The 12,850-nt window shown below is 42.0% G+C and overlaps 1 protein-coding gene across 1 annotated transcript in view; it reads right to left on the bottom strand.

Annotated features, from left to right (window-relative positions):
* The window catches only part of otud5a (OTU deubiquitinase 5a), a 35,479-nt gene extending 27,860 nt beyond the window's left edge, over window positions 1–7,619 (bottom strand). The window contains 3 exon segments of the mRNA XM_013271814.3: window positions 1,275–1,368; window positions 6,760–7,085; window positions 7,088–7,619. Of these exon segments, the coding sequence (XP_013127268.2) occupies window positions 1,275–1,368; window positions 6,760–7,085; window positions 7,088–7,346 (679 nt within the window). The 5' untranslated portion in view covers window positions 7,347–7,619.
* Between the last annotated feature and the right edge of the window lie 5,231 nt (window positions 7,620–12,850).

Raw genomic sequence — 12,850 nt, 5'->3', positions numbered from 1 at the left:
AGAGCGCCCCCTGTTGCAACAGAGCAGCCCCAGCAGCAGGCTTGTGTCAGTATGACCTCTGGACTGCAGAGCAGGACTGCTGGTGTGTTTTGATGGTAGCATGTGCTACAGACATCACCTGATCAGGTTGTTTCAGATAAGAGACCAACAAGCAGAAAGAAAGAAAAAAAAAAAATCACAAAAGATCTTAACTGGAAATTCTGTATCTGCCGTTTTTATTTCATGCTGATTATTGAAACAAATGCTAATTTAAACGACGTTTCAAAGCAAAGTGCCCAGATGTGCTTCGATGTGGCTGCTGAGTAACGGGACGAACTGGCTGGGGTCATTAACTTGAATTTAAATTGATTTCCTTTTGTACCACTTTCCAAACTCCACCTTAACACCACCTTTACACTGGCTAATGACTAGGAAGTAGCCGCGATGGCTCATGTAACACCTACAATAGAAATTATTATTCAAATCACACTCTCACCCCTGACTACACCTTTGTGTAAAACCTGATGCTTCACAGCTGTTGGTAAGGCTCCACCTTATCTACGGCGCTACAGTTACCCGGTAATTACCGCAGGGTTTTCTCCCCAGCTTTTCATTAAATAACGATCACTGTGTGACCTCTTTTCTTGCTCAGCATTCTCTTTTGTTCATGGAGAGGAAGTGACACGATTGTGGGAAATTACCTGATTTATCAGATCACCCTAACGATTACTGCGCATAATCACCAATGACTCTGCTTCTTATGTCCTGATTGTTTCTCACACTGCTAAATCATTTTAATCGAGGTGAAAACAAAATGTAAAAATGTAAAATAAAAAAACATAATAAATGAAATTAATTTAGCTAAAACAAGAGCATTAACAAACAGCAAAGACCTTTTTCAGCTTCGTAGATGTGTTACATGCAAAATATATTTATTATTCGTTTTTTTTAGGAACAACTCAGGTAAACACATCAGTGCAAACCTGCTGCAACACTGACATCTGCTGTCAGCCAGAGGAACTGCAGGGAACCAGCTCAGGAGATGCCAGACGTGTGTGTGTGTGTGTGTGTGTGTGTATGTGTATAAGGCTATTATCTTTGTGGGGACCAAAAATTGCAAGTTTAGTTTACTTGTGTGGACCAAAATCCCACTCCCCACGAGTTTGAAGGCATTTTTGAGACTCATAATATGGTTTGAGTGTCAGGGTTACAATTAGGTTATGGTTAGGTTTAGGGTACGGGTCAGGGTTAGGCGTTCATTTTTGATGGTTAGGGTTAGTGTGTTAATTACTCACCGACAGCTCTGAACAGACACGCGCCATCCTCCTTCATCTTCTTGATGACAAATCCTTTCTTCTCCCTCAGAGCTTTTTCAAACCAGTGCTCCTGCTGAACACACACACACACACACACACACACAGACAGACACAGACAGATAGACCGAGTCAGTAAACTGGACCTGAGCAGCATCATATGTGAGGACCTAGAGGACAGTTTGCTGAGTTCCATTATTGATTCATTGCTGTGATATTTTCTAGAATAATTAAATTCACCGTTTGGTTGCTAAAGCAGGAAAATGGTGCTCAAGTCCTCCAGGGTTGGTGGCTGGACATAACAAATGAATGAGATCTTCTGCAGGGAAAAGCAGCTCCTCCCATCCTGATCATCAGTTATCTAATGCTGATCAATAACAGTGGAGCAGACACACTGGTTTCTAACACCGCGGATGTTCAGGTGATCTCAGAAGGCCTAATTACCTACTTATTCCTCTTTGAGATAATGCTGAACAGGATGCTTTTTATTAAAAAAAGAAATGAAGCAAATAACCAAAACCAGTTTATTTCCTTATCATGTGGACTTTTACATTTCTGTAATCACGACATACCCCCTCTCTGAGGATCAGTCTAAAAGTACAGAAATAAAACTTACAATCACAAACATAACTCTGCTTGTAACCCCAGTTTTACCATATTTATCATTTTTATTGTTTATGTGTCTAAAATGTCTCACAGGTTCATTATATTCTGTATTTGTTGTTGTTGATGAGCTGAGAAGCTGCACCGAGGACCATGATAAAACAAATAAGGCTTATTTTGAACTGTGAGTCATGCAAAGCTACTCTAAAATTTAGAGATCCTCCAAAGCATGTTTTGGACTTCCGCCATGACTGTGATCATTTATATAATTTATAATCCTAAATTGAATTTAAACAAGGTTTAATTAAATCAAACTTAAACAAATGTCCAAAAAATGCAGGAAAACTGAAAAATTTGTGTCAACTGAGGTAACAAAGTTTGTTCACCTCAATGTATGTGTGTAATTATCCCTCATAGGCCCTACAGTAAGTCCAAGAATAAAAAACACACAGCTGGAAATTAACATAATGGTTCCTCTTTAAATAAAAAGTCACACTTGGCTCATTAGTCAAACAAAAAGTGAAACCATGAACTAAAGTCAGACGAAGAAACTCTAAAAATAAACAATAACATGTTTAACGCTGGACACCTGTCATAACACAAACAGGTTATGAAAAGCACCGATACCGAAAGTGCGAGTCAGCGACAGCTTCGTGAGCAGGACTGAAAACTGGCTGGGTTTAACAGCAGGGCACAAATGTCACATGAGGAGTTCTGAACGGATTCGTTCTGTCAGTGCTCGATCGCTGCTGTGTGAGCCCGACCGACCGCTTCAGGCAAAGAAAACGCTCCGATTTCTGAGAATAAAGCTGCGCTGGGAGCAGAACGAATGTAAAGACCATGACCACGGCGTGGCATCGGCCTCGGCTTTCACTTTAATACAACAACACATCTGAAGAACAACAACAAACCAAAGACGTTATGTGAAAGAGACACAAGGAATTAAAGAAATAGCACATTTCTATTTGTTTTATTTTGCTTTACTGAATGTCACGAGCTACTGGACTCTACACGGCCACTTTATTGCTGTTTTATTGCAGCATTTTAATGTACTTTATTTACATTTTTACACAGAGGTTTACTTGCTGAACTGCCCTGTTTTGTTTACACTTTTCCTTCAATCGAGCTTCTTTCATCTGGGTTATTTTTAACTTTTTGTAAAGTATTATTTGTTATATTTATCATTATCGATATGACTTATCGATTCTCACTGGCTCCTCTTTGAGTCACCACCATCACCAAGCAGCACAACAAGCACAGTACATTCATATAAATTACTTGCATGCTGTGTGGACGCATTTCCCTTCTTTGTTATGATCAGTGCCGGGGTGATCACTCAAAAAGTAATTGTTACTCACATTACACAGGACACTTTTCTTAAACGTGTAAAAATGCAGTACATTACTTAATTACTCCCAGAATAAAGTAATTCATTATATAGTTGTTACATTACTTTCATGTCACTGTGTAAAATGACCTAAAACACACGTCTGAGGTCATTTGTCATTTAACAGTTGAAACCGATAGGCTACAGACCTACACACCAACACAAATCCTATTGAGGACACACGTATGATCGGTCTCTTAGTATTAGACAAAGCCTCTTATAGCAGAACACAAAGCCAACAGCACACAGCAAAGATGAAAACCAGCACAAACAGACTTTAAAGCGATCGCCACGGTGATTCTACTGTAGAGACATGAACAGGTACAAATGGAGGCTGCAAACTGCTCATCAGTTTGTTACCAGTTAAAGTTCAGGGTGTGTCTGCTGGGCTGGGGTCAGTGTTCACTCAGCTTTAAGTCACTCTGGGTTCTTGGCTTGTTAGCGTTGCAGTTTACACTTTACCATTGCACTCTCTCTTTGTGCAGTAAAAATAAAACTAATGACCATATCCTGCACCACTATTTTCCTCCTCCGACATCCACTGATCGTAGCACGAGTGCACGAACCGATAAGTGTGATCGACAGACAAGCAGACTAACAGCTCCAAGGAAATGGACTACTGGGAACTGGTTCTCTACATAACTGGTTACCGACTCCCATCCCTAATTCAACCTGACGTCCTCGTAATCAGCAAATTCTTTGGTACAGTAACTTTTCTATATTAGGAAAATGAGTTTGGCAAATGTAGGTCACAGAGAGACCTTTCATGTGCTATGATTTGTTATAAGCAGCCATCCATGTCCCACTGTGATATATGACCCTTGAGGTTTTTCTCTGGCAAACAACTGACTTGAAATTGGTGCAGTTTCTCTACTGAAACTATGACATTTCCCATGATGCTGACGCTCAGAGCTGGTTACAGAAAAATCTCTCTAAATTTCTAAATGAAAGGACATTCTGTCTGTAGACTGTGAAACAAAACTGATTTGGCTGCAGTTTTTTAAATGAAACTTTAAAGTGTTTTTCAGCATTTCCTGTTATGAAGTATAATGACTACAAAAGATAACAAAATGAGGTGAATTGACTTGTGCCCTGTACTTGGAAGGCCACTAACTTGTTATCATATCTTGCAGGTAACATTTTCCAAGGTTTCATTAAATAAACAAAGTTATTGCACCAAAACAAACACATAAACAAATAACAAGCAAACAAAATAGAGAACTTCTATCAGATGTGAATGATTTTATAATAGGCTGTTTCTTCTCACTCCCTCCAAACAGATTTTTTTATCTGGCTCAATCTGAACTGAAAAGCGAGTTTGAGGGTTTAATGAGGGACAAAAAACAAACTGCTGTAAGATAAAGAGGTGAACTCGACTTAAAATACAAGGAAAAAACAAACAACAGCTTCATATACAAAATCAAAGCAAAAGAAAAAATGATTTAACCTGCACCAGAAAATATGGAAGACAGGATAAAACCTAACACCTCCAACATCAAACTGAGTGGCACCTCAGAGTTCAGTTCTGCTTGATATAGTCGGGTTATTGATCCGTGAATATCAAACATCTATTCTGCTTGAGATTCAAATTAAAAGCCTCCCTGCAGAGTGCTTCGGTTCCGGCTCAGCTTGTCGTTCTGTGGATCCCCGACGGCGAGTAAAGTAAAACTTCTGGTTTAATCCTGACTTTTCAGTGTTAAAAAGGTGGTTAACATCCTAAGCTTAGGTTTACAATTACCATGGCAACTAAGCTGCAGACCTAACCTGCTCCATGTTCACGATAAGAGAGCAAGAGGTATGAAATCACCGCCTAGTGACTAATCAGTTCTCCAGGAAACAGCGTCACCATTCCTGGAAGATCCTGCTGACCTCACTGCGCTCCAGAAAGAGTGTGTAAAGTCTTTGTTTTCCTGATGAGCATCAGGAATAAATACAGATTCTTAAGACACAGCATAATTACTTGATTTTTTGCCTCTGGTGTACTACAGATTTTAAAAAATTTAACTGTTCTATGAGTGTAAGTATAATGCTAAAACAGAGAACCTATTCTTACTTTTAGACCTTTTATCAAGTCTACATGGAGACTGAGTCAGTGGATGAACCACCTCAGCTGTTTTTACATTTATTCTTTACTCACTCTCAGACTGTTGAACACCACCAGCAGCTGAAAGAATAACACTTTCTTACACACATATAAACAATTATTTAACTGAACAAAAATTCTAATCAGTCAAATTCGCCCGTGTCTTAATGACAGAGCTGTGAGAAGTCTGTTTAGTTACACAGTCGGCTTTCTTCTCTGGCTTCAAATAGGCTTTAACTTTATTACGATAGCAGGTCTTTTCCAGTCTTATTGACAAAAGCACCAAAGTGCGCACACATTCATACTAACAATCTGCTGCTTTGTCTGCAGCAGCGGTGTTACTCCCAGTCTGTATTATCCATTTAACCATATTGTTCACAGTTTTCTCTTCTTTGTAAAAATGGGGTGTTCAGCTGTCTGCAGACCTGCCTGTGTTTCTGACTTTTTGTTGTTGTTGTTTTTTTGGTATATTGATAATATCCATGTTAAGGTTACAGAACATACAGAGAGGCTGAACTTGTTTCATAGTACAGGCTCAGGTGTCCAACAAACGTGCTTAGAATTTCTAGCATGCAGTCAAGTATCTCGGTAAGGAGTTGTGCAAAACCTCATTCAAACAAATGCTTTGCCTTTGTGCCCCATCACATTCTCCAAGAAAAAAACAAACACTGAACATCTGCATGACCGACTTTTGAACAAAAAAAAATTTAATTGAAATTAATCAATAGGTAAAATAAGCGTTTGGTGTTATTATATTAAACAGAGAGCTGCCAAAGATGCGTCCTGGAATTACTGGCATGAAAATATTTTAATTCTTAGTTTATTTTTCATATGAGTCATATTACGATTATAAAACATGTATGTAGCAATTATTATCCTTCCAATCTGGGAACATCTGGCTGTTTATTTTAGCCTCACCTGGATGGGCCGTGGAGACAAATGCAGCTGTCTTTAACAGTGTTTAAATGTGTGCTTAGAGTGTGTTTGTGGTTAGTTTTGGGGTAAATGTTTAACTGCCAGGTGATCAAGCGTCAGTGCTGTTGCTATGGTTGCCCCAAACGGGTTTCTCTTAGACCTCGCGTGAGCAGACATCATTAGCAGGTTGCTTAATGAACGCCCCCCCACCACCACCAATTGTCCCCACAGCCTGCCTCTGGAGGGAAACAACTCATTGCGTTTAAGCGTAAAACTGAACAATAACAGCAATTTCTTCCCTCTTAAAGTTAACTTCAATCCTTGATTTCTGCTTCCTAATGGCCTGTGCTGACATTATACGTTTTGTTTTCGGTCTTTAAGTACCTGAGTTCTGGTAAAAGTGCAGGAAATCACCTGTGCAGGAGCATTAGCAGCTCCGTTAGCCTTGTTGCTAATGTTAGCTAGCGTTAGCGTCCTACCTGCTCCACAGTAGCCGGGTCCATGGACTGAAGCCGGGCGGCGTTCTCGTACTCGTCCTCGCTGTTGTTCCCGGCTCCTTCCTCCGTGTCCTGGCTGGACCCTACACCTCCCGGTCCGGTTACCCCGGGCTGGCCTCCGCCGGCCAGCGCCCCCACCACCCCACCGGAGCAGGTGCCTGCCTGCCTCCGCCTCTTGCTCAGCCCGGGCCCGGAGCAGCAGCTGCCGATGCCTCCGCCGCATCCGACGACGCCGGCCGACACGACGAGCTCTCCGCGGGACCCGGCAACCATTCCGCCGCTGTTGTCCCGACCGTCGCCCGGCCCCACAGGGACACGGAGCCGACGGGCGGCGGAGAGGCCTGCTGCGGCCGGGAGCTCGCCTCAATGCTCCGCCTGTCGTCCCTGGCAGAGGGTGGAGCGGGCTGGTAGGACCAAGGCGGAGGGGAAGCCCTCGGTCGGGTTCCAGTTCGCCCTGCGTGCGGGTGAGGGTGTTGGTGAGGGTCGGAGCCGGTCCGACGATCGCTGTCATCTGCGTGGTCCGAGACGCCGACCCCGGAGCTAGGCTTCTTCTTCGGGAGAATAGTCATGGTGGAGAGTGTGGAGGAAGCAGGGAGGGGGTCAGAGGGTGACGAGTCCTCCCTTTCTAGATCAAATAAGACGGTCTACTCGCCCTCCGGCCCGGCCGTTTGGCACCAATCACCGAGCTAAGGCTCTTATCGACCCGAAATGGACACAGAAGCGGTGCCTCGGCTCCTTTTTAGCGGTTTAGTTGAATAAAAACAAAACGCGTCTCCCTCTTCCGTCCACAGCGCGTCCGGTCACAACATCAACACAACATGACGTCACGTCCGGGACGGCTGCCACGGCACGTTTACGGCAGGACGTCAACCAGACCTTTGTTTTTATTCCGTGTTTATTTTAAAATCCAAACTTTATAATAAATATTTTATTTATTAGAAAAAATCTTTTGTTTGTATACTACTACTACTACTACTAAAAATAATGATAACAGAAATATATAGTTATTATTAATAATACATTTGACATGACAAACAAATACACACAAAATAATGAGCATAATTAAAAAAATAAATTTTAGTAAATATAGAATTGCTTTTACATATTACTTTTTACAATTTATTGTAATACAATTTATTCATTTCAGTTAATTATGCAAAAAGAATGTATTCAGTGTTATTATTTAGTATATATTATTACTGTATTTTGAATTTAAATGCAGAAAAAACATCCTGCAGTTATAAGTTGCCTTTTTTTTTCTCAGTGTCTCTTTAATCTGAACTCTCCGCATCTAAATGTGACATTTTCTTGCTGTGAGATATGAGAACTTTTCTGAAAAGAAAACTGTGTAGGTGTAATTTTGAAAAGGTTAGGATTGGATTCACAACAAAATATTTCAGATCTGTTTGCTAACTGGAGACTGTCTGAGCTACATAAGCTCTCACACAGAAGGTGGGCCCTGCAGATCTGCAGTTTATTATTAGGAACTTTTCTCTCTATATGGACTCCTGATTTTTATTCTAAATTCAATTGCAGAAATATGAAGTTTCTTCAGACAAATAGGAACAACAAGTTCACATTGCACAACATCATAATCTAAAACTCCACAGAGATAACCCAATGAGCTGTCTGGCAGGCTCTGATTTAAAATGTTTCCATTTGATATCTGAACCAAGGAAAGCCCCCAATCATCTAACCATCCATCCACTGAGCCTATCCCAGTGTCGTGGGGGGATAGGTGGGGTACATCTGTAGAGGTCACCATTCTGTTGCAGAGATATTTACTAATACATATACCTTGTACTTTAAAAAGGAATATTTTCCCTCAGAGAACAGAATTAAATAAGATATTTACTGGTGTGGGTTTTACCAGGTTTAAATAAGCATATGTATTTGAATGTGAGCATGAAGTTTAGTGTTAGAAAAGAAAACTGTTGAAAACTGGTACATTTATGAGAAAAGGTTAGTTAGTTAGTTAGTTAGTTAGTTAAGTTATTTGGTTCTTGACCCAATAAAATACAGCTTTTCTCATTTTTATCTTTAAATCATTTAATCATCGCGCTAACTTTGAGCTCGCTAATCCGGTTCTCCGATCACACCTGTTGTTGACGATTAGTATAGCTGGATGAAGTAATCTGAGATCACTGGGTGGCTTAAAAGGGGCTACGCATCGATAGTAGAAACATTGATCGGCAACCCTGTGATTGGTCGGCGAAGATGTCGAAGGAGCGCGCACAGTATTTCACGGCAGCAGACCAAGAACTCTTGATTGAGGGATATCAGGAGTTTCAGAGTTTAATTAAAACGCAGGGGAACACTGCAAAGGCTGCAAAAGCAAGGAGAGAGGGCTGGCAGAAAGTTGCTGACAAATTAAACTCGTAAGTGATCCATGATATTACATTATATCATGTGATATTATTTTATTCCACATTATATTATATTACATCATATCCTCTTTCACATTAGAGCCACAACAGGACCCACTAGAACATGGGAAAAAGTAAAAGTGAAATATAAGAATATTCCACAGAATGGTAATATTTATCACTTATATTGCTTTTAGTCTATGACAAGAGACCCTGAAATAATCTGTTTGTTTGTTTATAACAGCAACCAAGAAAAGGGCAGAGCAAATAAAGACAGGTGGTGGTCCTGCACCCCCTCGTCACACCCCTTTTTGTACTGTGACATTTATTGACATTGTGGGTTTTTTTGTGTGTAGTTTGACATAACACTCCATCACTTTTACCTGTTCCCATGCAAGGGGTGACTGAAGCATGCACAGTAAGTCGGGAGTAAGTATATACAGTACAGTAAGTATATATATATATAAATATAAGAGAGAGAGAGAGAGAGAGAGAGAAAGTAAATAATACCCTCACGGGAGAATCGATATCTCTCTATGAGCACACCGTCGCGCTGAGCTAAAGGATCCCGTCTATCCCGCAATATACGCTAAATTCTGTAAACTCTCCTTATCAATCTTGCACCTTCCTTGCTCGCGTACAAACGGACAGGACATGGCTGCGACAGACTTCCCAAATCCACCTTCGCTTTTTTAGCCGTGGTCTGTCATCTTGATTGCACGTAGTAATTTACTATTACTACCCTAAAATATGAATTACATCTGACATGATCTACTACATGTAATAGAATGATTAATAGTACATTTCCCTTTTTTTCGGAAATGACCTGTATGTATCTGTATGAAATCAATAAAAGAATCAAATACATTATCTTTAGTTACATTGCTAATATTTATTTATGGTAAAACAGTGGCGAAATATCGCTCTTGCTTTCATATAACTGCAGCGGACATACCTGAGATGCCGCGATCTAATCCTGTTTACATAAAGTAAACCTGCTCCCGAGCAGGTTTACGCTTACGGATCTGTTGCTATGACAGCAAGTCCCAGATGAGCTTCGGAGAACCAAACGATCCAAGATCACGCGAAATCGTCAACATTCAAATCCGGCTAACTTACTTAGCGAGGTACGAAGAACAGGCCCCAGGAGAGAGTATGAGCGTGCAGCTTTTAAAGCGTGGAAGTACTGACCTTATTTTGAGTTTGATTCCATAAAAAGTGACAAAAACATTAGCGTCTGTTGTGCGTGGGAAGAAAACTTCTTTTTACAGCGAAAAAAACCCTAAACTTCCAAGCAAGCGCCGAGTGCGCTACGACTGTAATGGGAAATTCACAGAGAAACTCGCGGAGTCTTCCACTGACCGCTGCGGCACACCTGCACCAGGGTAAACCTCCGCCTACCCTGGTCCTGCTTTACAGGTGAAAATAGAGCAACTAGCCTTTGACTTTATTTATTTTCTGCTGTGTTTTACTTGCATCTATTTGAAAGAGTGAGTGTAAACCCCAAAAAATATTTTATTTTATATGCTGGAATGTGCAGAAAATAGGTTTAAATGTTAAACAAATTTCTTCCAGTCAGAGAATGTTGCATATAATTAAATTTTTGCTTGATGCATAAAGTTAAAAGATTAAAACTAATAAAACAAGTTTTAAAAAGAGACATTTCCATTTGATTACATTTTGTATGATGGATTATGCAGAAAAAGTAGAATTGGGCTGAAAGATCTATCGCTTTATCACCTATTCAGGTTGTAAATCGTGTTTTTAAAAAGTAACTAAGTAACTAAGTAACTAAGTAATTAATTACTTTTGAAAATAAGTAATCAGTAAAGTAACGGGATTACTTTTTTGGGGAAGTAATCTGTAATTAGCTACTGATTACTTTTTTCAAGTAACTTGACCAACACTGCTTGGGAGTCACCGCACCTAGTGCTCCGATTACCACGGGGACCACCGTTACCTTCACCCTCCACATCCTCTCGAGCTCTTCTCTGAGTCCTTGGTATTTCTCCAGCTTCTCGTGTTCCTTCTTCCTGATATTGCTGTCATTCGGAACCGCTACATCGATCACTACGGCCGTCTTCTTCTGTTTGTCTACCACCACTATGTCCGGTTGGTTAGCCACCACCATTTTGTCCGTCTGTATCTGGAAGTCCCACAGGATCTTAGCTCGGTCATTCTCCATCACCCTTGTACAGGCCTATTCCTGTACACTATGCCGGCCACTTGGTTATGGCGTTCCATGTATGCCTTGCCTGCTAGCATCTTGCACCCTGCTGTTATGTGCTGGATTGTCTCTGGGGCATCTTTACACAGCCTGCACCTGGGGTCTTGCCTGGTGTGATAGACCCCAGCCTCTATGGATCTTGTACTCAGACCTTGTTCTTGTGCTGCCATGATTAGTGCCTCTGTGCTGTCTTTCAGTCCAGCTTTGTCCAGCCACTGGTAGGATTTCTGGATATCAGCCACCTCCTCTTTCTGCCGGTGGTACATACCGTGCAGGGGCCTGTCCTTCCATGATGGTTCCTCGTCTCCCTCCTCTTTCTTGGGTTTCTGCTGCCTGAGGTATTCACTGTGCACTTGGTCAGTTGGGGCCATCTTCCCAATGTATTCTTGGATGTTCGTTGTCTCATCCTGGACTGTGGTGCTGACACTCACCAGTCCCCGGCCCCCTTCCTTCCGCTTAGCGTACAGCCTCAGGGTGCTGGAAACCCTCCATGCATGGTAAGGAGCTTTCTTGTCTTTATGTCGGTGGCTTCTATCTCCTCTTTTGGCCAACTTATTATACCAGCTGGGTACCTGATCATGGGCAGGGCGTAAGTGTTGATAGCCCGGATCTTGTTCTTACCGTTCAGCTGACTCCTCAGGACTTGCCTGACCCTCTGCAGGTACTTGGTGGTTGCAGCTTTCCTAGCTGCCTCTTCATGGTTCCCATTTGCCTGCGGGATCCCCAGGTACTTGTAACTGTCCTCTATGTCTGCAATGTTGCCTTCTGGTAGTTCGATCCCCTCAGTTCTGACTACCTTCCCTCTCTTTGTTATCATCCGACTACACTTCTCCAGTCCGAATGACATCCCGATGTCATTGCTGTATATCCTGGTAGTGTGGATCAGTGAATCGATGTCTCGTTCACTCTTGGCATACAGCTTGATGTCATCCACGTACAGGAGGTGGCTGACAACCGCTCCGTTCCGTAGTCGGTATCCGTAGCCAGTCTTGTTAATGATCTCACTGAGGGGGTTCAGGCCTATGCAGAACAGCAGTGGGGACAGAGCATCTCCTTGGTAGATCCCGCACTTGATGGTGACTTGTGCTATGGGCTTGGAGTTGGCCTCTAGTGTTGTACGCCACATCCCCATTGAGTTCCGGATGAAGGCTCTTAGGGTCCTGTTGATCTTGTACAATTCTAGGCATTCCAGTATCCAGCTGTGGGGCACTGAGTCATAGGCCTTCTTGTAATCAATCCAGGCTGTGCACAGGTTGATCAGCCTGGTCTTGCAGTCTCGGCTGACTGTTCTGTCTACCAGTAGCTGGTGTTTTGCGCCTCTGGTATTCTTGCCAATCCCTTTCTGTGCCCCACTCATGTATTGACCCATGTGCCTGTTCATCTTAGCCGATATGATGCCTGACAGGAGCTTCCATGTAGTACTGAGGCAGGTTATTGGTCGGTAGTTGGATGGGACCGGTCCCTTCTTGGGGTCCTTGGG

The sequence above is a fragment of the Oreochromis niloticus genome, linkage group LG20 (assembly GCF_001858045.2).
Source record: "Oreochromis niloticus isolate F11D_XX linkage group LG20, O_niloticus_UMD_NMBU, whole genome shotgun sequence".
Classification (NCBI taxonomy): domain Eukaryota; kingdom Metazoa; phylum Chordata; class Actinopteri; order Cichliformes; family Cichlidae; genus Oreochromis; species Oreochromis niloticus.
This window is presented reverse-complemented; position numbering and strand designations above follow the sequence as displayed.